At 46.0% G+C, this 25,358-nt stretch overlaps 13 protein-coding genes across 13 annotated transcripts; 6 read left to right on the forward strand and 7 right to left on the reverse strand.

Annotated features, from left to right (window-relative positions):
- Positions 1 to 118: 118 nt before the first annotated feature.
- N7479_006460 (uncharacterized protein) lies at positions 119 to 1,348 on the forward strand (the record flags this gene model as incomplete). The annotated part of the gene is made up of 5 exons (XM_057254154.1): positions 119 to 499; positions 568 to 685; positions 753 to 855; positions 928 to 1,163; positions 1,248 to 1,348. 5 exons carry the CDS (start codon positions 119 to 121, stop codon positions 1,346 to 1,348), a joined length of 939 nt encoding a protein of 312 aa, XP_057108016.1.
- A 555-nt stretch (positions 1,349 to 1,903) lies between these two features.
- On the reverse strand, positions 1,904 to 2,247 carry N7479_006461 (uncharacterized protein; the record flags this gene model as incomplete). Its single annotated transcript, XM_057254155.1, has 2 exons — positions 1,904 to 1,981; positions 2,101 to 2,247. 2 exons carry the CDS (start codon positions 2,245 to 2,247, stop codon positions 1,904 to 1,906), a joined length of 225 nt encoding a protein of 74 aa, XP_057108017.1.
- Positions 2,248 to 2,735: 488 nt separating this feature from the next.
- On the forward strand, positions 2,736 to 3,679 carry N7479_006462 (uncharacterized protein; the record flags this gene model as incomplete). Its single annotated transcript, XM_057254156.1, has 3 exons — positions 2,736 to 2,780; positions 2,842 to 3,306; positions 3,434 to 3,679. 3 exons carry the CDS (start codon positions 2,736 to 2,738, stop codon positions 3,677 to 3,679), a joined length of 756 nt encoding a protein of 251 aa, XP_057108018.1.
- A 1,314-nt stretch (positions 3,680 to 4,993) lies between these two features.
- N7479_006463 (undecaprenyl diphosphate synthase family protein) lies at positions 4,994 to 5,970 on the reverse strand (the record flags this gene model as incomplete). Its single annotated transcript, XM_057254157.1, has 2 exons — positions 4,994 to 5,575; positions 5,641 to 5,970. The coding sequence occupies 2 exons, from the start codon at positions 5,968 to 5,970 to the stop codon at positions 4,994 to 4,996; spliced, it is 912 nt and encodes a 303-aa protein (XP_057108019.1).
- Positions 5,971 to 7,252: 1,282 nt separating this feature from the next.
- Positions 7,253 to 8,011, forward strand: N7479_006464 (GNAT family N-acetyltransferase; the record flags this gene model as incomplete). Its single annotated transcript, XM_057254158.1, has 1 exon — positions 7,253 to 8,011. One exon carries the CDS (start codon positions 7,253 to 7,255, stop codon positions 8,009 to 8,011), a length of 759 nt encoding a protein of 252 aa, XP_057108020.1.
- A 2,001-nt stretch (positions 8,012 to 10,012) lies between these two features.
- On the reverse strand, positions 10,013 to 10,557 carry N7479_006465 (uncharacterized protein; the record flags this gene model as incomplete). The annotated part of the gene is made up of 2 exons (XM_057254159.1): positions 10,013 to 10,475; positions 10,532 to 10,557. Coding segments are annotated over 2 exons (489 nt in total), but the record flags the coding sequence as incomplete, so codon positions are not given.
- A 472-nt stretch (positions 10,558 to 11,029) lies between these two features.
- N7479_006466 (uncharacterized protein) lies at positions 11,030 to 11,419 on the reverse strand (the record flags this gene model as incomplete). The annotated part of the gene is made up of 1 exon (XM_057254160.1): positions 11,030 to 11,419. The coding sequence occupies one exon, from the start codon at positions 11,417 to 11,419 to the stop codon at positions 11,030 to 11,032; it is 390 nt and encodes a 129-aa protein (XP_057108022.1).
- A 1,347-nt stretch (positions 11,420 to 12,766) lies between these two features.
- On the reverse strand, positions 12,767 to 12,952 carry N7479_006467 (uncharacterized protein; the record flags this gene model as incomplete). Its single annotated transcript, XM_057254161.1, has 1 exon — positions 12,767 to 12,952. One exon carries the CDS (start codon positions 12,950 to 12,952, stop codon positions 12,767 to 12,769), a length of 186 nt encoding a protein of 61 aa, XP_057108023.1.
- An 811-nt stretch (positions 12,953 to 13,763) lies between these two features.
- On the forward strand, positions 13,764 to 14,891 carry N7479_006468 (oxidase ustYa family protein; the record flags this gene model as incomplete). The annotated part of the gene is made up of 5 exons (XM_057254162.1): positions 13,764 to 14,043; positions 14,103 to 14,231; positions 14,298 to 14,425; positions 14,487 to 14,601; positions 14,656 to 14,891. The coding sequence occupies 5 exons, from the start codon at positions 13,764 to 13,766 to the stop codon at positions 14,889 to 14,891; spliced, it is 888 nt and encodes a 295-aa protein (XP_057108024.1).
- Positions 14,892 to 17,834: 2,943 nt separating this feature from the next.
- Positions 17,835 to 19,797, reverse strand: N7479_006469 (arginyltransferase; the record flags this gene model as incomplete). The annotated part of the gene is made up of 9 exons (XM_057254163.1): positions 17,835 to 17,960; positions 18,019 to 18,269; positions 18,355 to 18,420; positions 18,477 to 18,574; positions 18,644 to 19,048; positions 19,104 to 19,289; positions 19,348 to 19,423; positions 19,514 to 19,558; positions 19,743 to 19,797. 9 exons carry the CDS (start codon positions 19,795 to 19,797, stop codon positions 17,835 to 17,837), a joined length of 1,308 nt encoding a protein of 435 aa, XP_057108025.1.
- A 1,125-nt stretch (positions 19,798 to 20,922) lies between these two features.
- Positions 20,923 to 21,505, forward strand: N7479_006470 (NUDIX hydrolase; the record flags this gene model as incomplete). The annotated part of the gene is made up of 2 exons (XM_057254164.1): positions 20,923 to 20,971; positions 21,078 to 21,505. The coding sequence occupies 2 exons, from the start codon at positions 20,923 to 20,925 to the stop codon at positions 21,503 to 21,505; spliced, it is 477 nt and encodes a 158-aa protein (XP_057108026.1).
- Positions 21,506 to 22,367: 862 nt separating this feature from the next.
- On the forward strand, positions 22,368 to 23,503 carry N7479_006471 (DNA-directed RNA polymerase II core subunit RPB3; the record flags this gene model as incomplete). Its single annotated transcript, XM_057254165.1, has 3 exons — positions 22,368 to 22,421; positions 22,477 to 23,042; positions 23,116 to 23,503. 3 exons carry the CDS (start codon positions 22,368 to 22,370, stop codon positions 23,501 to 23,503), a joined length of 1,008 nt encoding a protein of 335 aa, XP_057108027.1.
- An 854-nt stretch (positions 23,504 to 24,357) lies between these two features.
- Positions 24,358 to 25,215, reverse strand: cbpA (putative calcineurin binding protein; the record flags this gene model as incomplete). Its single annotated transcript, XM_057254166.1, has 1 exon — positions 24,358 to 25,215. One exon carries the CDS (start codon positions 25,213 to 25,215, stop codon positions 24,358 to 24,360), a length of 858 nt encoding a protein of 285 aa, XP_057108028.1.
- Between the last annotated feature and the right edge of the window lie 143 nt (positions 25,216 to 25,358).

The raw sequence follows: 25,358 nt of genomic DNA on the forward strand, positions 1-25,358 counted from the left end.
GTGCTGCTCTGAGGGCCACCCCGCGTTCAATGTCTTATACTCATATAGATATTAGAGTCCAGACATTCTATCTAAACCACCATCCGCCTCACAAAGCTTTATTGTGCAATACAGGATAATGGCAGCCTCTGTCCTCCTCCCCACAACAGCCCGACTCTCGCACCTCTGTGACGACCCTATCTACAAAACCGAACGACCTTATGAGATTTGGGCCGATGATGTCGCTGACAACGTCCCGCGAACCAATGTCCGGCTCGAGTACATCCCAGACTGCCCGTTGACTGATATACGTACTGTCGAGAACAAGCCAGTGCTAGAAACCTCAGGATTCGAATGGATGAAGCAAGACTTTCCCTTCCAAACTGGGTTGCGCACTGTGGATGATGTGGAGATACAGATGGAAGAGCAGGGGCCGGTTCTGGATAACTACTTGTCGACAATGAGCGAGTTTCTCAAGCAGAGGTTGGGTTGTCAGAAGGTTGTTTGCTGGGATTGGAGGGTATGTTGCCCACTCTCTTTCTAGAGGCTATGTCACATATTAGTTGCTAACAATATACTAATCAATAGGTCCGCCGCTCGAAGAGGACGCTCCCTCGCCCCGTACCAAACATCTACAGTTTGAAGGACGTGGATGCCACAGATCTGCGGGCTACAAAGATCAATGCCTCGCATGTTATCCACGCCGGTCTGCACACTCCATTCCTAATATTTTGTCACGCCCTAACTATTACATCCCACTAACTTACTGACAGATGGATCGCCTGGCTGGGTCCAAAGCAGCGTCCTTAAAAAGGTCATTGAGGCAGACGAAGCCGCTTTAGTGGAGTCGAAGAATTACCGCACTAGGGTTCTCACGTATGTCGCTCCCAGGACAGCCCTACTACCAGGACAAGATAAACTACGAGATATATACTGATAAGTATGTAGTGTCTGGCGCCCCCTCGTCGACATCGTGCAAACAGACCCCCTCGTCTGTTGCGACACCCGCACTCTGAGCGAGCAGGATTACGACGTGATCCAGAAAGTGATGAACGATAGCGTTGAAGAAAGCATGTACCTGAAGTGGTCGCCCAACCATCAGTGGTACTGGATGAGTGACCAGACAAGGGACGACGTTCTTGTCATGACGGTTTGGGACTCGAAGAGGCCGTTTGAGAGGAGTGGTGAGTTGACATCATCCCTTTCCTTTCTATTCCTCTTCTGCTTCTTTTTATTGAACTTAGTGCTAATCGGCATTTGAAATGTAGCTGCTGTCCCTCATTGTTCTATGGTTCTTCCGGAGCATGTGCCTGATGCAAAGCCGCGCGAGAGTATTGAGTTGAGGTTCATTGTTTGGAATGAGGAATGATACAGCTGCCATGCTCTTGTTAGCAGTGTTTGATTCTCGTAATTATAGTACTCCGTTTCTGCAATTGATCTGGAAATGACAATTTGATCCGTTTTCTGTCTATGACTCTAAAACCTGTAGTTCTCTCCAAAAACATTGCGCTCTAGATATCGATCTCGAGACTAATCTAGAACTCGCCAATGAATTGTTTTGATTTAATATATACTGACTTAGAGACTTCAATGTTCTGATCCGGTGACTTTTACGAGTAATGGAGACCTTACAGAAGTGATGTTGAACAGTTCCTACCTGCCCAGAGTTAAATTCAGTGTGGGTGTAGTGCACTATAATAGTCCAGACAACATATCGACACCCCCGCTAGCTGTATGCCCTCAGACCGTATCATCTCTGACATACATTTTATCTAGCTCAAGAAACGAATAAAGCTATGATTTCACAGCCATCGTATTCCGAGATCTACTACTAAGCAATTTGTACCACGGACGCAACAAATATCAATATCAAAATTCCAGACTGTAGAATCTACCTGACTAGTAGACCAAATTGTCTCTACAGCTAGGTAAACTCGCAAACTTCCAGGCCGACCTTCTGTGAAACGAGCGACTGACTTAATCCCTTCACAGTCGGCTTGTGCTATCTATTGCCTTGGTCAGCAGTCTATCCTTACAAGTGCTAGCAGAATAATTACATACAGTGTCCAGCGCTCAGGAGTGAGCATTGACATTGTTCCCGTACAGGCGCATGTCACGGACCTTGCTAACGGAGACATCGTCCGTGACGGTTTTGAACTCGCGCCAGGGCTCCTTGCGGTCGTCGGGGGTGGGTGAGGTCTTTTTGGTGGGAGGATTGGAGCGTTTCTCCTCCTCTGTGTGCTCGAAAGAATCTGTGACAGGGTCCATGATGAACAAGATCAAGGTTGATGGGGTCTGTAATGGTCTGAGAGTTGGGGCCGCTTGTCTTGGGTGTGTGTCCTAGCCAGAAAGGCAGACTCAGAGGGGCATTATATCTTGGAGTTAAAGACTATGGAAGTGTAGAAGCGCCGCGCAGAGCCTCATTGATACGAAGTTACCACTTTCAAAGGTGCCAGTCATGCACTGTGTGCAGCACTGCACATTGAACAACCCCGCACTTATAATTGAGTTCGCCAGGATTGCAATGCATGTCCATTCCTGCATTTGTCAGCGAGGCAGAAAAGGCAACACGAGTAGAGGTCACTAATGTAGCCTCATCTGAGTGTGGCTAGAACTCATATTTAACAACAACCTTGCTGTCATAGGTCTACACCACCAATAGCTTATCCTGAACCCATATCTGCGGGTCTAACGTTGCATCACGAGAGAAGAAAAGACGCTAGACGCAGAAAGATCAACATCCAACGCCTCAGGCAATGTCATCACAAGACACGTTCAACGTCGCTGTAACTGGGAACAGAGTGAGTCAGCCGGCACCTCAGATATCAAACATACACGTTCAATACGCTAACCACCCTGCAGCCATTCCTGGAATACCCCGTAAACACGTCGCAATTGGTCCGCGACGCTCTCCCAGACGCCATCGACCGACCGAACAAACCAATCATTCGTATCCTCAAATACGACCGCGACACCATCGACACATACGCCGATGTAAGACAGGTCTCGCGCGAAATTTGGGGCGGCAACTCTTCCTTCTTCCGCCCGCCTGTGCATACGGATGGCAGCAGCAGCAGCGGCAACGGAAGCAGCCAAAGCAACGACCACGTCGAAATCGATCTTATCCTGCACTTGGGAATGGTCGCTTTCGACTACCCACAGATCTTTAGCTTTGAGACTATCGCTCGCCGGGACGGATACGAGCTCCCCGGTGACGACGGCAAGCCCGTAGATTCACAGGAGCTAAAGCAATTGGGTCTCCCGGACGCCCTTGTCACTGCCTTTGATGTTGAGGCTGCTTGGCGGAAGGTCAAGGAGCAGTTCCCTGTATGTATCTGAAATCGCCCCCACTCCGCGCACATGTTGTCTTCTACTCCACCTATGGGCCATGGCTTATCTTGACTGGCGCACACACTGGTGCACACGCTAATACTGGCGGGATATGGTGGAACAGGATACACCATCTACCGTCTCAAAAGATGCGGGGCACTATTTCTGCGAGTTCCGGCTGTATTCGTCTCTAGCCGAGCCGCTTCTCGACGAGGCACTGAGCAAGAAGCGAGGACGGTCTGTGTTTCAGCATCTGCCTGAGAGGCATTCGGCTGAGGATATTGCGTTGGCTACTAAAATTACCACCGCTTACATTACGGCTCTTGCGGATGATCCGATTGCCAACGGTGATGGCGTTTTTAATCACTAGCTGGCTGGATTACGGCTATAGACACATGATGAACTTTGTTGAATAAAAGAAGGACTAATATGACTTGACGTCAAAAGCTTAATATACGGAGCAAGTAGTAGAATGAGTGTATAGTGCAAAGAGCAGCAAGCTGCTTGAGCATATAGCCCCTGGTCGTTGGTATTAGGTAGAAACCTAAGGAGTAGACTTCCGCAGAGCCCATAAAGCCCAAAGCCTCACCCGGACCCAACCCGCAAATGGGCTGGGTTTTGGGCCCGGTCTCGGGCCCACCGATAGGCTATAGGCCTAAGGTAGAAGCCCACTGCGGGTTAACAGGCCCCTAAAATGGGCCCCAAACAGTACAGGTATACCGAGAATTCAGAAGTTGAACCCCCTTTTGGGGTTTTTAAAATTACCCTTCGTTTTACGCCCGTTTCTAAGCCTTATCCTAAAGGTAATATTTTATTAGTTTGAATGATTCAGAATTAATCACTAGTTATCTCTCTATATCACGTTTAAATATATAAAAAGCGCGTTATTTAGATAATTTATAAATTACAGAAGTTCACTTAAAAAGTAGTAATACTCTTATGCAAACCCAAAATATATATCCTGCCAAAATATTAAGATTAATGGTATCTCGACTTCTATCAGTTAGATTTTATTCAAATTTGAAATATATAATTAGGTGGCTAATATAATTCTAAATTCCAAATTTGAACTTTATATACCTAGTGGAAGGTTGTAATACAGCGATTACAGAGGCCGCCTAGGATGGGCTTTAATGGGGGCCTTATGGGCGCCCACTGATAGGCTGTGGGTTGGGTCGGGTTTCGACCCATAGCCCAGTACGGGTTGGGCTACGGGACTGAGGTCCGGGCCCATTTATGGGCTTTGCGGAAGTCTAAGGAGTACATAGTATCTACTCCGCATTATGTACATGTACACAACAATTAGTTCCAAGGCTATTTTCCGATGTCAATATGAAACCTGTATGTGCTTTTACTTGAATATGGAGTGTACTTCGTATGTTGACTTTGACCGCTAGCACATGACTGGTCCTGGTCAACCAGGTCGCGAGAATCAGGCTAGTATGACCACTATGGCAGCGGCTGGGTATGGTGGACAACCCTACGCTACTAAAAAAAAAAACACATTGCATGGAGGTTCGACGCCGGAAACTTTCCCTCAATATCATACTCCTTTATTAATATGTGATGCTGACTGCTTGGACAGGGGTCCTAGGTTCGAGCATAGTTTTTCGAAGAAACATATAGCGAAAATAAAGAGAGCTATGCATTGATATAGCATGATGCTGATATGCAGCAACTCAAATTACATATCAGTCAGAGTTCTTCTTCTACTTTGCCATCTCAACAAAATCAAACCTATATCCCATCTTCCAAAATCAGGCCAGTTCATCCCCACAACCTCTATATCAGTATCTTGGTGGCACTGCCAGAGCATAAAATCACTCAACCGGTAGACTCCCGAAGTACGTATCATAATATCCAGTGGCGGAAACCCCATAAACATATTCTCCGTCAAAGACTTTGCCGTGATCTTGCCAAGGAAGCCAGATGCAGCAACAGTCTCTCTGATAGCAGAGGTTATCTCATCCCTGCTAGTATAAGCGATACAAATGTTCAAAACCTTACCCTGATTGTTCTTCGTGGCGTTCGTAGCCTTGACAATAGCCCTCAAAGCGTTATCTTCTAGCAATTCCAAACGACCCAATACTCTGATTCTAATATCATGTTTCTTCACCAATGGGTCATTGTCGCCCATTTCTCCAAGTGTCCCATCCAGCAACTTCATAAGAATATCAACCTGCTCTTTGGGTCGGTGGAAGTTTTCAAGGCTGAAGGCATAGAGGGATATGGTATTGATTCCGCAGTCGAAGCATAGATCCACGATCTGTTTGTCTTGGTTAACTCAACAATTGACCCCCTACTCTCGGAATATTTAGCATGATAATTTACCTTCGTTAGAACCTTTGCACCAGCTAAATAACCCGATGCGACAGAAAGGTCGTTCTCTTTTGCATATCGTCGGTTTCCATCCATTATGAACGCTACATGTCGTGGGATAGGACCTTTGGCCAAAGTCTTCAATGCAAGTTGGATGACATACAAGAAGACATGCTCCAAAGCTTTATAAATGAGGTGGAATATGTGCATTGTGCCAAGTAGGAGATCCAAGAAAATCAGATCAAAAGCAGATTTTAGCCCGTGCAGTTGATACGGAGCTCGAGCTTCGTTCCTCAAAAGATCCGCAACTACGGAGTAGTATGTCTCACAAGCTACTGGCATGTATAATTTTAGACCGTTGTGTTCATTCCAAATAATTCGCATTGTTCAATCATAGTCTTCTGATACGCGATCATAACTACATTAGCGTTGTTTGTCCCCGAGGCCGTTGCATACATGTGCCGACGTTATCAAGAGTTCGTAGTATGATTCGGTTCATTGGGCGTCTCAATTGAGCTTCTTGAGTGCTATATAGGGGTGCTATACATGTTACCTAGAGGCGGTACATCTTCTAAATTCTGTTAGTCTTTAGACTAAAATTGCCCCATTGTACAAACCAATTCCATGTCAAGCTTTGGAATTAGCTACCTACACAGGTAACTACATGTACATCAATGTTTAGCCCGCGCGACTTTTGCCTTTCCGCTGTAGTGTAGAAAAACAAAGTACCTTAATTATCCGTGGACGGTACCTACCTATACCAGATTTCCTTTGCCACCTTCAAGGTTCCTTTCCTTCTCCGTTTTAGTGCTTCCCTGGCCGCTTTTTGCTCGCTGAGTATACCTGAGCACGTCACTGAGCATCGATGAGCGGAGTCGTAGCCGTATATAAGTTCTATGATCCAATCGGTAATGTACCACGGCCAGAATATTGGAATAATAACAAGTGCATTGTACCCGCGATTTTAAAGCCGAGAGAAAAGAGAAGAAAGACAAAAGAGTTGGCGATCGCCTCCGAGATAAGCTCTCGGCTAGAATGCCTTGCGTGATCCGCAACCTTAGGTAGATCCCGATACCTCCGTTAGAACTGTATGTCTGTCTCTAGCGTTATACCATCTCTCTTTTAGATATCGATTTAGGTCTATTGAATTGGTTTGATATTATTAATATAATCTTAGCTTACTGGGATAAGAATTATAGAAGTCTATGACCTGTCTCCTGTTTGTAGTAAGACTCAAAGCCTTATATAGAGTATCTAAATCTGTAAATTTGCAGATAGGATACAAACCTATCCGTAGATACTAATATGGATAGTGCCGCAGTCTAGCCCTATATAACCCTATACTCCAACAGACGTACACCATGCGGCGCCCTAGTTCCAATTTCTGACAATATATGTAAATTGCAGCACCCTCTACTGGTGAATAAATGTGCTAAGGCTGGCTTAGGGGCTTAGGGCCGCTTACCACATCGGGACCCCGCACCTGGGCAACCTTGCAACCCTAGTCAAATTCATTGTTCCACCTCTTCAATTCTTACCCTCCGTTCCTTTCTCTCTACTTGAACCATCTCCGTCTGTTTTCGCCCTCAGTCAACTGTCTACTTCATGTCTACCAATCAGCAAAATGACAACGACACAGTTCTCTATTCAACTAGCCTCCCCAGGAGAGGGCCCCATTCTCGGCAAAATAAGCAAGGACGCGTTTCTAAATGATCGTCACACTCAAATGAAAGGACTAGGAAATGACCCGTACGACCTCGAAAAGTCAATGACGGCATATCTTTCCCAACAAGCAGTGTCACCGAGAACCGTTCTTCTCAAAGCAGTAGACAACGAAACAGGCGACATTGCCGGCTGGGCCTTGTGGAGCTTTCGAGGGTTCACGGTTGAAGAAATCGCAGAGATACGGGACGCTGTTCCCCATGCAGCAACACAATTCACGTCGACAGCCGCAGCACAAACCACGGGCAAGACCGCTCCCAAAGACCAAACCAAGAAAGTCGACATCGATGATAACGACCCAATCACGCAGCTCGAGAGGATGACCGACGAAGACATGAAATCCTGGATGACGAAGCTCATGCCCGATGGCACCAAATGCATGTATGTCAACTCACTTTGTGTGGCAGCCAAATGGCAGTCTAAAGGAGTCGGAGCAGCGCTTCTGCAATGGGGTACAAAAATGGCAGACACATTGGGGGTTTTTATATGGGTGCATTCATCGGCGAATGCATGGGAGATGTACGCAAAATATGGGTTTAAGATTATTGGGACACTTGATGTGGACTTGGACCAGTATGCTCCAGCGCCGGCACCAGACAACAATGGGAAATGGGGTCATTATGTGTTTCGGTATATGAAGAGAGAGCCATCTCAGGAATAACCGTACCTTAACTATATCGGAATGCAAAAATTTGAACATGTTTTCAACACGCAAATAAGTTAGAGTAAAGACCTCTTATCAGAGACCTCGGTGAGTACAATTTAGTATATAGAGCACAAATAAACACGTACGTTGTGTCTTTTGTCATAGGCCATGAGTATAAATCTGATCTACAAAAATGGAAAACAAAATCTTTACCCTTCTGAACCTGAAAAACGCTCCGCATCTCCATCATCATTATACCGGAACCGATCAGCCCATGCAAACACATCCTCATATTTGCGGCACTGGTGAATACTCCCAATCCCATCTACCCCATCCCCCGGTCTCATCCCATCAAACCGTGACCGAAAAGGCTCCAGGTTTGAATCTGCCGCACACATAATCGACTGACGCAGATAGTCAAAGCAATGCACCGTGTGGCCTGATGGTTTCTGGATTTTGCCCTGTAGGGCCTGTGAATACTCTTCGAAGATGAGATACTAGTGGAAGATATCGGTGAGTTCAATTCTTATTTCATATCGAATAGATAGTGACGCACGAGGCAATGAAGTTGATGAAAAACAGCCACACAGAACCGGCCCGATTCATCGGTGTTGACACTTTGAATAAAATCTGGGATAGCGCCCAACTCTTTCACCTTTTCGATTTGAATATATCCCATTCCTCCTGATGTGAGGAGATTAAATTAGCAGGCAGATCCATAGTATAAATAGTAGCATACATACTTGGAAATAAATCCATCCACATGTCCCTGCTTTGATTTCCGTGAAAGATAGTGTAGAAAGGGTCAGGATTATAAGATTTCAAAACTGAACCAACTACTCCAACACAAATTAACATACGGCTTGCAACGAGCAGAGTAGGGAAATTCACGAGGCGGAGTCTTCAAACCCGGGAGCAATATCGAGGTGTAATCATGCCCAGCCAGCGAAGACTGCGAGAAAAGGATAAAATAAAACACAAGAGCTATAGCTATTGAAACTGTAAAGCTTAGTAGCGCTACCAAAGGTATCAAACGCCTCCATAGCCACAGTTGTTTGCTTTGTTTCTCTTCTGCCTGAAGAAGAGGTTCATTTGAACAAACGTCCCCATCCTCCATCATGGGTATTGAATAGAGCCAAATAGGTGCATTGTCTTGAATAAAAAAGAGGAGAGACGAGAGTACCAGTTCACAGATCATGGCATAGTGCTCTTTCTAGTTACCCCTCTTTTTCCTATGGCCCTCTTTTTCCTATGGCCCTCTTTTTCCTATGGCGCGATGAACCGACAATTCTGTAAATTCATTGATTTTTAATAGAAATGCCACCAAAATAGCTGCATATGCACATGCATTGTCAGATTATACGGAGTTGTTATTATTATTCTTGTTGTTCTGGCTGATTTGTTGCAAAATCAACTCAGGCTTAGGGCTTTCCCCATCTAGGAAACTGATCAGTCTGCTGACCTTTTTACTCCTCACACTGCATTACCTGCCTTGTAAGATAAGTCATATCCAAACTGAAATACGTACCGAAGAGTATTTTTGTATTGCAAAAACATCAATATCGACTAGCAGGTTTAAATTAAGGTCCACATGAGAAGAGTTTTCCGCTGCGGATTAAGACAGGCAAGTTGTAGTCATGGATGACGTCTATCATCATGGCTTACGATATGAAAAGGCTCTAATTTCTAGTGGAGCTAAGTCATTGTGTTGTATTGGAGGGTATGCTATGTAGGGAATGGTTGCGCATGGGAAGGGCTCTGCTAGATATACGTACTCGATTGCAATAAAAAGAAATATAGAAAGGCATGGCTATGGAATTCCCAGACACAGATGGAAAACTCATCCTCCTATGAATAAGTGGAACCACTCAAACCCACCCCAGATATAATAGTCTGCTCTCTGTCATGCACCCTCATAACCTCTTCACAGTGCACAATATGATCATATGCTGCCTGGATGTTCATCCTACCAAACAAAAATCCAGGCCTCAATTGTTTCCGCCAGCGATAGGTACAATGAGCAACATGCCAGTCCCAGTTTGTAAAGAATGGTAGTCCTTGGTCTGGCAGCAGGGACAGCTCCTCTATACTAAGTTCTCGAGTCCTATTCTCGTCTGCCCAATAGTACCATTGCCCGTTTGGTCCGGGTCCCATGCGATCAAACTCGGCACTGAGCTCGTCATCTCGACAGGCTACAGGCAGCCATGCAGCGGACATGGTATCGTACTTGCAGCCTTTACTTATTGCTTCAGTGGTAGAGCTTCCGCATTCGCAGTTGATTGGTTGATGCAATTGAATCAACGAGACTGTCTGGATGAGAAGACTCATGATTCCGTACAGAGCAAGTGAGATGTAGAGAAATGTCTTGAAGCGATAGAAGTATACTCTCCATCTCTGGCGTCGGGGAGGAGATTGTTCGATATCAGAGGCGTCCCACGGGAGTAGGTTGTCGCTTGAATCGTCGACATTGGCGCTCAAACTGAATATCCGTCAATCACTATAAATGGGGAACATATTCAGCAGTAGTATTGGTACCTTTGTTCTTTATACTGAATACTCATCTTGATAACCTATTCCAAGGCTGTGAAGAATATAAATGGAAAAAGACAAAATATGTGATTGCAGCCGTCCAATATTCCGACCGCAGTACGAAATATTTGTTAAGCTGAAAATGAGGTAGTGCAGACGATCAAGTGAAAGAAATAGACAGGATGAAAGGAAGGGGGAGGAGAGGGTAAATGTGGAAAACTGACACAAGGGGGAACTCTACCTGTATATTACCGTACCCTATAGTTAAGTATGCATTTGTGTGCTATAGTTAGACTTGAAAAAAGAATTCGTGTCTATAACCTTAGGAGGAGGCTGTGTATTGCAAATACGAACTGCTTATGTATATAAGTATTAATATCAGAATTGCTCAAAATGCGTTTTATATACATATTCTATTCTATTCAGATGGATTAGTTACATTTCATACAGGTTTACAATCTATTAGCTAGAGAATTTTGATGCAGTTTTGATAAACGGTTTGAATTAATCCATTTTATCCGCATTGAGCCCAGCTGAAGACCGCGTATTTATCATCTGGAGAGGCGAACGGCTCCGAAAAGCGGCATAACAGTGGTCGATATGATGATCTCCGTCCACACTCTTCTCAATCATCATCTTTCCAGACTTTCGCGCTCGTGATTCCTTCTTCCAGTAAAAAAGACAGTGTGCAAGGTGCCATTCGTGAGTCGTCCAGAAAGTTGCCTCATCGCCTTCCATCTCAGCAAGGTGCGATACCTCCTCAACAGTCATAGTTCTATTGCCGCTCTGGTCCGCATAGTACATCCACTCCCCATCAGTACCGGGACCAGCATGATTGAATTCGTCAATGAGTTCGTCATCGCGGCATATGGGAGGAAGCCAAGAGGTTGCCATGGGGTCATATTTACAACCATTCGCCAAAGCCTCTTGGATGGAATTCCCACAATTGCAATCCTGCTGTTTCACCCAGCGAGAAAAGGAAAATGTAGAGAAAAACACGGCTCCTAGCACAAGAAAAGCAAGTGTCAATATGCTGATAGTTGTTGTTTTTCTCCTCCAGTAGGATGGAAGTGATTGGGTTTGAAAGGAGGTGTCGCTGGTTTCGTCTGGTACCTCAGATAGAATCCGGTAATCTGTTTCAGCCTGTTTTAGCCTGTTTTGGGCCTTGTTTGATGAAATTTCGATAATAGAGAGGTAGTCATACTTCGAGACGTGAAGAACTTCCAAATCATCAGGATATACTTTTTGACGATTTCTATTCTGCGGTGGAAGTTGATTATATCCTGAGAACCGACCAAAAGTCATGAGAGAATAGTTCTTATAGTCCCGGAGAACAAAACTCAGTACAGTATTGCTTTGTAAACTGCGTGCAAACTATGAGATGTGTATGCAGTTGTAATATTCAGGTAGAAAAATACTAGTCACCCCTAAGATACTGCATAGAGCGCTAGCTACGGCTTGCATCTGACAATGATGAAGAATAAACTGTATCCGTCGTATTTTGGTAATACGGTGAGTCCATGGTCTTCTTCGTAGTTTATGAGGCAAATCCCGAGGCTAGTTCAAGGAGAAGATGAAAAAAAGGAGGGGTTGACATGATGAGAATGTAACCTCAATTAAAAATATGGATTCCTGGCATCCATTTTAAGCACGTCATCTTGCTGATCTATTTCACAAAATATTGAACTATCAGCAGTCATCGACTAGATCTCAGCGAAGCGGCTTGTGTGATGTAAATGCTGCTCAGTTGATGATAGGACCGGGGGAAATTGGATGTTGGTTTTCTAAGCCCCAGTGATATTGAATACTGCTACGGCTCCGATTCAAAATTTTCTTAGTGTTTAGAGCAGTCAACAGGGATGGAATAATCATTTTTCAAGTATAATTTAGCCAAACAGGGAATCATCCACATGATATTTGATAGTCTTGCTGATGTCTTGATGTAGGGCTATCAACACTACTAGGAATTGAACAGGGCTATGCAGGTCAGACTCATCGATATTGTCAAAGAATACAAGCAAAGCTGTTTGGAGTTCCCCTCCACTCTTCGGAAACCCCCATCCTGAATCTTTCCGCCCTTCAGCCAATCAACCTCGCCCCGGAACGACAGACAAACTGAGTTTGCAGATATAGAACCACCATCAAAAGCCTCCCCTCCAAAAATAACATCTCCCACTTTCCCTAGGTCCTCGTACATGAACAAGACCAAGTAGGAAGTGTCAATGTTTGTAATTGTCCATATCATGAGCAGTTGTAGGTGCGTTTTTCGAGGTCCTCGCCCTCCTCGCCCTCCAGTTTGATGCATGGATAGATATTGGTTCGTTTATCATAGTCACCACTCGTCAGACTTGCGTCGTGGGAGCTCTTGCTGAGAACTGGTGCAGCAGTAGCAAAGGCCACAAACATAGTAAAGGCGAAGAAACGCATGATGAACAGGTAGTTTATTTTCAACGGGGAAGTGTTTTGAGATAAGACGTTGGTATGGATCCGGACGTTGGACGAGAAAAGGAGTATCGCAGTTATCTTGGATGGCTGATAGTAGTTCTATCTGATTCTGAGACTGACAGAGACTATTATATATGTTTGATTCCACTCCGGGGCTCTCCTGGAAGCTGAGTCATAGAAGCTGAATCCTATTTCGTGATCGTCTACTGTCTACCTAGAAAATAGCTAGATGCAGTCCTGCATCGTACTATTGAGACATTTTTGCCATTGGATAACGCCCATAATAGCATTCGAGATAACGAATGTTGGTCTTTCTGTAAATAGGAAGGTAGTATCATGCAAGGCATGCCTAGGTAGTATATTAGGGCATGCATTAAACGGAACCAGGTAGAATACACATCCATGAATGAAAAGATTCACCGAGTGAAACCCATGCGGGGGTAGGTAACGAAAATATGCGGTCTGCAAGATTGTACAAAAAATCCAAATTGGAGCAATTCAATGTGTGATCATCAGACAGGCAAAGATACCATACCCCTCAGCTCAATTTCCCCCCTGTCCCTATCCTCTGGAACATTCGTATGGGATATCACGTCCAGTACTTTATCGTGCATGAGACTGTTCTGCAGTGGAAATTGCAGGGGTTATTCAGGTAACAATCACCTGCACTTTCCGGCCCTTGGCTGACTATTCTGGCTTGAAATTATATTTAATACGTGATATAAAGCTCCAACGAGATTTGCAACCTTTTTTGCACCCTACCTGATACACCGTACATCCAATTATTTCCATCATGTTCGAGATAGAAGGTCCCTCATACTTCAAGGTAGAGGTAGAAAAGACACAAAACAAGGATTCGTTAGACGAAGACTCTGGCTCTACGGATGGACTACTATATGAAAGCCGTACTGTGTCACTCCGAGAACGCTGGGTTCGGAAAGGCAAAAGCACCAAGATTGCTTTAGCTCTTGCACTGTGTGTCCTCATCGGAACTCATATACTAGCCGTACTCCTGGGCCTGAAGCTGCAGCCAAACGTGGATGATCTTTGTCTTCATCACAATTCAGCTTACTGTGAGTATTTAAAAATCTAGCTGTACACTGTTTTAGGCGCTGATTTATACTGTCAACAGCACCGGTTCTGAAAGAAATAAACCCCGAGTTACATCTTGTTCAATTCAACGGAACCCTAGGGCATCCCTCTGAGTTTACGGGTGATCCAAGTCCCGAATTGGATGCTGTGTGGGACAAGTGGGCGTACGGTAGGAGACTGCTAAAGATCTTATTCAATCCAGCACATAGCCGATAGCTAACGTTCATTCTCCCAGTCAAATATGCAAGTATTCCGCCGAAAGAATTCCTAAAACTTCCCGGCGCAGACCCGGAAGCTGCGCGGCTCACTCCTGAGTACGGAGGAGGATATATTGGTTTCTTGGAGATCAGCCACCAACTACATGTGAGAAAGTTCTTCAGTCTCGTCATGAGTAATGTAGAATACTAAGTGCCTCGGTCAACAGTGCCTAAACATGATGCGTCAGGCTATGAACCAAGATTATTATAACAACCCCGATTTCCCCGAACAGCAAGCCCCAGTTTTCACTGATAGGCCATTTACTGTCAAAATGCATCTACGTGAGTTACCTCACAAAGCCCATGGAGAGTTACGCAGCTGATTTAAATTAACAGAGCATTGCGTTGAGATTTTGCGCCAGAATATCATGTGCAATGCTGATGTTGGAATTATTCCTCATGAGTGGGTTTCCCAAACTCCAGACCCATTTGCCAACTTCAATACCTGGCACAAGTGTCGCGATCTCAAGAGCGTGGAGAATTGGATTCATGAACATGAGATTCCTACCACACCCGATGGGAGTGACTTGCCAATTCCTCTGGATTCAAAAATTTTTACCGCCCTGCCGTAAGACAGTTTATTTGGTTGATTTCTTTTTTATTTGCATGAAATATCTCGAATAGAGCAATCTATCTTTCGAAGGTTCCATTGACTTTTGAATATCATGTTCTGCTGGCATTGCTGCATCTGTGACTCTCAATAATACTAGTAGTATTATTTATAAAATGTTAATTCTTATATAGAATATCAAACTAGGTCCAGGCTATAGTCTACTGTAGATAGTAGTAAAGCTTCTTCTACAATAATTAGAAGTCTGGAATTCTCTTGATCTTTTACTTTATTCGACTTGCAATACCGATAGAGGGAAAATGGCACGTAGAGTGACCTATGTGGCTCCGGGGGTGCCTAGATGGATGCATAAGATTCAAAAATAACACTGACTTCTACTGGTCAATATAACAGTGTCCCTGACACTTATTAAATATCTTCTAAACGCAGGTTTGGGCACGGACTTTGAGAACAGCCATGGACAAACACCTATGCATTTGGCGACAAAAGGGGAGTTTCTCTTAATGGTCAGGATATTGCTAGATGAGAGCGGCTCGACACTACACATAGATGGTGGCGCCAGTTTCTCCTCTTCTCGTACCCCAAAGACCGCGTTATAAGGATATCAGCACGTGGTGCTTAGAGAGATGATCTAACTCTAGATAGGGCACTATAGGATGGACCGGCAGCATTATCATCGGCAGCTAGCTAGGTAGTTACGGCCACCCAGAAATGGTTAAATGCTTACTTGACAATGGGTCCGACATTAATGGCCAAATGAAGGTGTCCGCCAACGGGGCGACTCCATTGTATTCCTCAGTTGAGAAAGGCGAAAGTGTCATTAAGACACTTCTGGCTGATGGTGCTGATATTTAGTAATGGATGATTCGTGAAGCTGTGTCATAGTGCGACAAGAAAATAGTTCACTGGTGCAAAACTAACTTTCCGTATGGATTTATGGTGAAAGAAGCGCATAATATTTGACCACATATGATCCACTTTTGATTCGTTGCATATAGGTGCATAATGAGCACAATTGACCTGAAAACCAAGATGTTTGAATTTAGAGGTTAGTCGAAGTTCCATAAAAGCATGGCATATAATACCTCAGCCCCCCCCCCCTTTACCTATCTGTCCACTGGCATCAGCTAAACCAATTGGGTTGGGAAAGCCTCACCCTGCTATCTGGAACGGAGGCTGAGTCGTTTTTAGATTTTGAGTTGACATAGAGATTAGTTTTGGTTGTATAAAAGATAAAGGGAATCAAACCACTGACTAGCAGACCGTATCTTGTCGCTGGAAATCCGAGACAGCCCAAAACTCAAACATGATCACAATGGGAAGAGGCACTCCGCGGCCAGGGAAGCAACAGCCTCCATTTTCGGTGCCCTCCTCTCAATTCGCCACAGCTAGACACCAGATAAACCGTAATTAGGTTGACAAACTCCTCAATATCTGGCAGGGCCGAATGTGTCTTTAGTTGCAGGGACTTGTCTTTGCGGTGTAGTAGATAAATGGGACCAAACCGCTGGCTTGCAGATTCTGTCTTGCCTCCGCAGTCATTCGAAGGCAGCCCAAAACTCAGACATGGAAACAATTAGAAGCGGCAAAAGGCACTCTAGAGTGGACGCGGTAGGGACTCAATTTTGAGCGACCATTCTTCTCGAGTTCACAATAAGTTGGTCTTCCATTTAGATAGTCTATGGCTGTTTTCGTCAGCGTCGATGTTGCCATGTTGGAGCGACATTGAATAATTCAGGGAAGCGGCAAAAGGCACTCCAGAGTGGACGTGGTAGGGTCTCCATTTTGAGTGACCCTTCTTCTTGAGTTCACAATGAGTTGGTCTCCGCTTTGGATAGTCTGGGGCTGTTTTCGTTCGCCTCGATGTTTCCATGTTGGAACGACATTGAATATTGCCCGGGGTGGTTAAAACAAAGTACCAAGCAAGGTTTGATCTGCCAGAAGAGACATTTGAATGTATTCTCTTGACCGAACGGCGAGTATCAAGCAGGGTTTGGTCAGCGAAGAGACACGGTTGGAAGAATCGCATTGGCTCAGCGGTTAATATCGAAGACAGCACACAAGGTATTCGAATTTGTTGGAAAGCAAAGACGCGTGCTTCTTGACGGTATCTCCCAACCACCAAATGTTTCGCGAATGGGAATGACTGGACTCAAGTCAAACTTAGCTCTCTCTCCATTGGTTTGGCCCGAAATATAAGTGTCTGCCTTATTCTAGTCATAGAACCACTTGTAGAGTTAGCAGAGAGGTTTCAATGTCTGGAAGGTGCCTCTTACTGGAACTCAGGTTTCACACCCATGGACGGAGCCTGTGTTTCTCGACTTTGAATTGGCTCAGCGCCTTCTGTTTTAGGGCCAGCATACTTGAAACACAAGGAAGGGTATCAGGATCTCCAGGTGCCAAATGGCCCAGGTGAAATAGTATGAATAGTAGGATGGGAAGAGAAGTGAGAAGAGATTTCATGTGAGGGGTTGAGCGAGTTAAATATAAACCAGGACTTCCTAATTAGGTAGGCGCGCGTGGCGAGGAAAGCGCGATGGATATATGATGTTGGAGTTGGGGCGCTATGCACGATAAGCGCGTATGTATGTATTCATGGAAGAGAGCGAGAGAAGACATCCATATTCCATTTATCATATGTACTTAGCGGGAAGCAGGTCCTGACAAACGGGGGATGCGCGCACCAGGCAGCATTCAGAGCAAAAGGACCTTTATAGACTTCCCAGATATCTTGCTCAGGATTGTATGGATCTAAAATGCAAGAAAATAAGAAGATAACATATTCATTTAGTTGAGGGTTTGACTGAATTGCATTGCATGTAAATGAATTCTTCCATACAATTAATCTACATATATTGCATCTCCATTCCTGGTATTTCAGAACCCCAGTCAGTCTTGGCTGTAGTAAATTGTTCGAAGTTTGTCCTTGAAATATCGTCTTTGATCAACCGAACAGGTCTACCGCGCTGTTTCGGACGATTTTAGGACCCAGGACTGCGGCCAACTCGGCGATGATTCCCTTGAGAGACATTGGCGAGGTCATTTCCATGGTTTCCCATTTGACCAGATCCTAAGTGGATTTAGCAAATATATCCCTCACACATAGGGGAGAAAAGATGTGCGCGCACCTTCATGTGAACAAAGTTGTTTTTGAATAATAACAGCCAATGATCCAAGTCCAGTGATTCCACCTGGGGGATAGTAAGAACACCAGGCATACCAATATTAAAGAGCGAAACCTTCTCTAGATCATCATCACTTTGCGGAATCACAGGCGCAGGGGAGGATGCTCGATCCCGAGACAAAGAGACATAGGAACGGGAATTAAACTTCTCCGTCATTTCGCCATCAAGCGGGTCCCAGTTGGAGGATTCAGGGTCTGGGTAGCAGAGAAAAGGGTCAGATGTTGTGCACAATTTTTATGTAGTACAAAGGATATGTACTGAGACACGAGTGGAACTTACCAAGGATGTACTGGGGGCGGAAATTGGCTTTGTAACGCATCTTCTGGCAGGTGTGAATGTAGTACCCTGCATCATTTGTTAGAGGCGCATCCATAGAAACCAGTTTCATCATTGTGGCTTACCCATGTAGTAGTAAGGATACTGATTCTCGACCGAAAAGGCAATTTCACGCATGGCGCTGAGCTTGCCAATTTCCCATTGCTCATAAGCAGGGTCATAGCTGTGTAGTACCATATATCAGCTTATCATATACTTCGGCGTCTTGGGGTACGGTCAGCCATCAGCTTACAAGACATAGACGGAGCTAACGCCGTTGGGAACTAGATCCAACACCGCAACCGCAATGAGTTCGCCATCAAGACGATAGCACTGATGCCATGAACCGAGTTTCTTTTCAGAAGCGTTCGTGGCTGTTAGGGGATTCGGGGTCCGCTTGATGCCTGCGCATAAGAAGCGTTGAAAGTCCTTGGGTTTCCAGTGAGAGACATCCTCTTTATGGATGGCCGTTTGGTACTTGAGGAAAAGCTCAAATTTTGCCTGAGACACAGAGTCGCCTTCAATAGTGATTTCGAACCGGTGCGCTGGTTCAATGGGAAGCTTGGTAGCAGGGTCGATTGGCCGTTTGACGTTGTCGTATTCACTCTGGTGGACAGCTGACAGAAGGTCGAAGTTGCACTTGCGGTACTTTTTCTCTCTATGCATTAGTTAGCAATGGTCTGATATCAATTGACAAATATATAATTGCATACTCTCGGGTTCGTGGACAAAGCCGGGCTGCCTTTCGCATATACTCGGGACCTAAGATGAATTTGTTCCACTTGTTGATGGCCTTACGTTGATCGCGGCGGGGCCGATAAGCGGATGCCTCTAGCCTCAGAGTGTAGTGAGGACAACAAGACCGAAGCAGGTTTTGTTTGTAGTAGAGATTTCCCGATCTATGAATGTCAGTATGGCCTGGTGGGTTACAGGGAAATTAAACCGGAGGGGTCATACCGTCTCCAGCCGCTATTGATCAGCTCTTCATAATGTTCCGGGAGTACAGACGTGGAGCTTGCGTAGTACGATTGACCTTTTGCATGTCAGCACCCCGTCCTAACCTTTCTAGTCCTAAACGCAGGGGGGGAAAGGAAGAAACAAAGCAGGGGTAGGGGCAACAAACTTCCATCTTTGGACTTGCAGTAACCACACGAGTTCTTCTGGTAACCTAACGGGATCACATCACATTAGTCTCTGCATAAGAGGGGTTGGACGATCAAATAATAATTGCAGGAATTGGCGGTGATATGCTCGCCAAATTCCCCTAAGTGGTAACAGTCTGGGCCAGTGGAAGCGCCACGGGGTAACAGAGGTCTATCTCAGTGGTTCCCTGCAGCAGAGTGGGACGGTACCTAGTGGGCGGAATAGCGACAACTCTCGCGCGCGTTCGGCGCCAACCTGTTGCATCTTTGGATTGGATATGTGTTGGCACTTCGGAGTGGATGTGAATTGTAGTATCGGGAGGGGGAGAATAAGAGATAAAGTGGGAGAGGTTGGCGGGGGTTGTAAATATTGTAAATACGGTTTATACGGCAAGGGGTTATATGGCTACATATATGTGGACTTATGGTACTTATATTTGGGTCTAAAGCTCTTCTAACGGTGTATGTATCTCATGCCTTAAGCCACACGGCCGATCTTATGTTTCTGGTCAAATCGGCCAAGTTTCTCCCATCTCGGTACCAGCAAATCCTGTAGGTCTTGGAGGCTCAATACCCGCACATTTAGAGATGGCTCTGGGGTTGAATTATAGTAATTCACCCATAGTGATAGGGTAATATAGTATATTATAGTAAATTATAGCAAATATAACATAATATACGAAATTATAGCAAATTATAGGAACATCTCAAATAGTTCAGTTCTTTGAGCTAGATGGTCACATGACCATATATAGAGTCGAAAAGGAGAAAAAGTCCCAAGGTCACTGGACTGATTCCCAGAGCTTTCTCTCTATAGTTGATTATAGTAACTCTAGTGTACGATGTAACAAACACAATTAAATGTAAATAGGCAAAGAAGAAAAGAAAATAATAAAAAAACGAAGAAAAAAAAGCAACGTACCTTGACTTCTCCCGGACTACGCCGCCGGTGCCCCTCCATTCCCACTTCTCTTCTTTTCTCCATTCCTCAATAACCTCCCATTTCTCAGATCTTCTTTTGAAAACCATGCCTATTTCCACTTACCATTCCAATCCCCCGTCAGGCATGAACGGGAAGACCTGATCTCCATTGCCCTCCCTCCGCAATATCCAAAGGAAAAAAAAATTTCCCCCACCCGACCGCCCTCGCGCTGTACTCCCGCTCCTCTACACCACCCCAGAACACCTGGAGCTTCCACTCTCACCTCAGAGACCTGCCAGGCTCCGAGGGAGCTTGCGAGAGCATCATCTATTGGATTTTCCTTGATCTTTTTGATTTTCCTTGGCCTTTCCATTCTTTTTTTCTCCCTTTCTTCGTTTCCCCGGAGACTTCTTTTCAACCCCACTCAAATCCCGGAGTAAATCCAAGGATATTCGATTGTCTATCACAATGGCTCAAATACGGTCTATGGAAGCCCGCGTTGGGCGGAAAAACCAACGTGAGTTATCTCTGAGGTCGCTTTGTGGCTGAGCACGTGGAGGGGGACCCGTCCCCCTTACATCTACATCGTCCCTGTGTTCCCTGACTCTAACGGCTTGTCATAGGCTACGGCTCAAAAGGTGAACGACTAGTAGCCGGCGTTGTCCCTATCTCCGCCGATAAGACCAAAGTCCTCATGATCCAGTCCGCAGGACCCGGAGGCTGGGTGCTCCCCAAGGGTGGATGGGAGCTCGATGAAAAAACCGCTGAGCAGGCTGCATGCCGCGAGGCTTGGGAGGAAGCTGGCGTCATCTGCATCGTGATCAGAGATCTTGGCCTTATCCCCGATATGAGACCCTCCGGCCTTCTCACCGCGCAAGCCCCCAAAGCCTCATACCAGTTCTTTGAAGTCACCGTTGAGCGAGAGGAAACCGAATGGCCCGAAATGCACAAGCGGAAACGGCAATGGGTCCCTTATGCACAAGCTGCTACTGCCCTCGCAAATCGGCCCGAGTTGCTTGAAGCGTTGAATCGCAGCTCGTTGAAGCGGTAGTCCCTATCGCGTGCACATTCAGTTCTCTTGCACATCGAACACTCTCCCCTCCTCATTCTTCTACTTTTATGTGCATCGCTTTTCTGAGAGAGATGCTCCCTGATAATGACTCGACATGACCTACTCCAAAAAACGGTGGCTTCGTCGCTTCTACTATTGGCTTTGTCTACCCTTTTTTTTGCATCTTTTTAACGGGCTGCCGCTACCCGTTCTCTGTTTCATTTGCGAATGAACCATCTCAGTCTGCGTGTTTTGCTTTGTCTCGCTCTGATAGACGCCTTTTGCAAACAGGCTTGAGGGCTTTTGGGACGTTCTTGCATTGATACTGGAGGATTCTTTGTTCTTATCAAGTATGGTATCGGACTATTTTATCTGAATCCATTGCTTGCACTGTTTCACTTGCCAGATTTTAATCGAGCGCACTTCCCTCAGTTCTAGATACCAGTCTTGTATGGCTTTTTGGATGCTGGATCCAGTGTCTATACGCAACAACTGAATTAAATCTAAACCACTTCCTCCACTCTCTAACCAAGAAAGAGAGAAATGGAATGAACAGAAGATGAAAGTATTTTATTGCTGTAAATGTAAACCCAGTATGTTAAAAAAAAAGATCGACTTGATATTAGCCTTTTCACTCCGTGACCCGATTAGGCAAAGCGCAAAAAGCTGTCTCCGAGGGAGCAAATCCGCGTGCCCTCAAGCCAACAACTTGGCGCCCGTATCATCTACCACAACAGTTCTCATTACTCTGTCATTCGCCATTGCACTCTGAACTCTTCAATATACTTTTATGACCCGCGCATAAACACCTCCAGCTCTAGACAAGGGTGGCGGCGAGCAGCGCTGCCGCATACATACCAACATGGATTACGAAATGGATCTCGAGCCCACAGGGCCCCAAGTGACAGTCCGCGAAGTAAGCTGAGGGATATCTACAAAGCAGCAGGATAAATTACTCACAAATTCCATAGGCGGAACCCTACCGCGTTGACTTCAGACTGGCCGCAGTCGACCTCGCATTCGCCAACTCCCTCCGACGAACCATCCTTGCCGAAGTGCCCACTCTAGCACTCGACCTGATCGAAATCGAAAGCAACACCTCAGTTCTCCCCGATGAGTTCCTTGCCCACCGTCTCGGCATGATCCCCTTGAACTCGTACAACTGCGACCAAGACCTTGACTACACACGAGACTGTGACTGCGAAGACCACTGTGTGCGCTGCAGCGTGACGCTGTCTCTGCACGCGCGCTGCGGCAGCGGTATCATGTCCGTCTACGCGCGGGATCTGATTGTCGTGGGCGAGCGGATCAACGAGAAGATTGGTGATCCTGTTACCACTGATCCTGAGAACAAGGGTCCCCTGATTTGCAAGCTGCGTAAAGGCCAGGAGATTAAGATGACCTGCCTGGCGAAGAAAGGAACTGCTAAGGAACATGCGAAGTGGGCGCCCACGGCTGCTGTCGGCTTTGAATATGACCCCAACAACAACCTGCGCCATGTGGACTACTGGTATGAGCAGGATGCGGCGAAGGAATGGTACGTTTTTTGAGCCTTGATATGATACTCATAAGGTTGCTTTGACATATCTGCTGACACCCGATTTTCATAGGCCTATCTCTGAAAACGCTGCCTGGGAACCCGCTGCCAACCCTGACCAGCCCTTCGATTACGATGCCGAGCCTAACTGCTACTACTTTGACGTTGAGAGCATTGGAAACCTTGAGCCAGATATGATCATCCAGCAGGGTATTGTGTCGCTTCAGCGCAAGCTCGCAACCACAGTCTCTGTCCTCTTAGGCGAAGGCGAGGATGGACATCCCGGAGGCGCTGAAGATGCTGAGATGATGGGAGCCAATGACCCCGACGCTTATGAGCCACCTGAGGGCATTGACGGAAACATGACTGCCTACGGAAACGGTGCGGCCAGTGCTTGGGGCGCTAGTGCACAGACACCGTATGGTGCTACGCCTTACGGACAGAGCAGCTATGGGTTCTAAACGTGCATAACCCAGCAAGAAAAATAGAGCTCGAGCATGCGCAATGGAGTTTTGATTTCCTGGTGAATTGGGGCGCACTCTGGAGTTTTCCGTTCTTTGTATCTTTTGCTGTTAGGGACAGTCTTCTGGTCCTAGAGAATGACTGGTCTCTGAATCTCAAATATCTACTCGTTGGTTCACCGAACCTGAAAATACCGAATATCATGGAACTTTTGCTAAGACTATTACCTATCTCCAGGTTTCCCTAGAAGGGTCACTGTATTATGCGAGTGGAAACGACAATCTAATCCTCGTACAATGCCCTAGACTACTACGTAACTAACTATGAACCCCCCAAACCCACGTACTCTTTCTTAGCAGCTCCCAGACTTCATAGGCCTAGGCACGAAAACACAGCCCCAGACTGGAATAATCAAAGAGCCTCTCAGAGCCCTCTTTCTCAGCTTCTACGCCTACATGGTCGGGCAAGGACTAGGCAAGGATCTATATAGGTTCATCCTATATCATGTTTGTGCAATCTGAACACAGTATCTGAGCTCATTATTGAAACAAAAGATTGACCCAGACGTCAAATCAAACATTGGTATTAATCATCAGATACAACTACTAGTTACCAAGGTACCAAGAGATCAGATATGAACATCAGGCATGTTATTTTAGAATATTATTAACCATATTTCTGTGTAAAGCAATGAAGAAAAACAAGCATTTGATCCCGAAAAAAACTGCTGAAATGCCCATCCTTTCCGAACGCCCGGCATGCCACAAATGCGATGACTATACACAAAACACAACCATGCCTCGCTAAAATTGCAGAACAAAAAGGAACAGTGGAACAACGTTTCCGGAAACAATCACTCCATCAACTCAACCGGTGGACGAGCAGTCTTAGGTGGCATCTGGTTAACCGACATCTCAATTGGGCTCATCGCAGCATCCATATCGACATCCTCATCTTCAGGATCCACCGTCATATCCTCAACCATAACCGCGGGAAGAGCGGGGCTACTGCCATGGTCCTCGGGGTGATAGATGATGGTGCTGCTCCTGCTACGCTGCTGGGAGCCAGCAAGCGGCCAGCTGGGCGTGCGCCTATCGGAAGAGATAGAGACGGGAGTCGCGGGGTCGGCTGCAGACATCTCAGGCTGGGACGCCTGGTCGGTATTCAGCTGGGACAGAGCATGCGCCAGATCCGTGGCATGGACTTCTTTGTTGGGCGGGCCTTCGTTGCGCACGACCCATCCGTGTGGCGGGCTGGGCGGCGGTGAGATAAAGAACATCTTGGAGACTTGCGGGGCCTCAAGGAGTTTTGGTCGGCCGCCGTCTGAGATTGCGGTTGGCTCGCCGAAGTAGATCCGAGGGTACACGTCCCGGTTTAGGAGGCGCTGGCCGTCCAGGAGTTTGCGCACGGCAGTGGCGTCGGTCTCGTTGTTGAAGGAGCACACGATGCGGCGCATGGAGGGGAGTGGGGAGAAAGAGTTTAGAGGTGCCACGGCTGTAATTTGGTTGCGGATTTCTTCCAGTGCTTGGGGTTGAAAGACGAGGAGATCGTGGAGATCAGTGATTAGGAGGGTGTTGGAGGGTGGTGTTGGCTGGGAGAGTGGGGGCATGTTGGCGATATCGAGAGATAACGATGGTCGCGAGGAGGAGGGTGAGCTAGTGAGCTTGGGTACTGAAGCCATCGAACATGGTGGTGAAGCTGAAGTGGCCATTTTGTGTGTTGTATGGTTCAGATTGTAGTATGTTGGGAGGAGATGGATAAGGGAAGATAAAGGAGGTTGCCACCGGATAAGAAAATAAGAATTGTTCTGGAGAAGGATTCTAGAATTTTCAGTGGACTGTCAGATGGCGAGAG

This window comes from Penicillium vulpinum (genome assembly GCF_028829585.1).
Source record: "Penicillium vulpinum strain IBT 29486 chromosome Unknown utg000003l_segment0_segment0, whole genome shotgun sequence".
NCBI classification, from domain to species: Eukaryota; Fungi; Ascomycota; class Eurotiomycetes; order Eurotiales; family Aspergillaceae; genus Penicillium; species Penicillium vulpinum.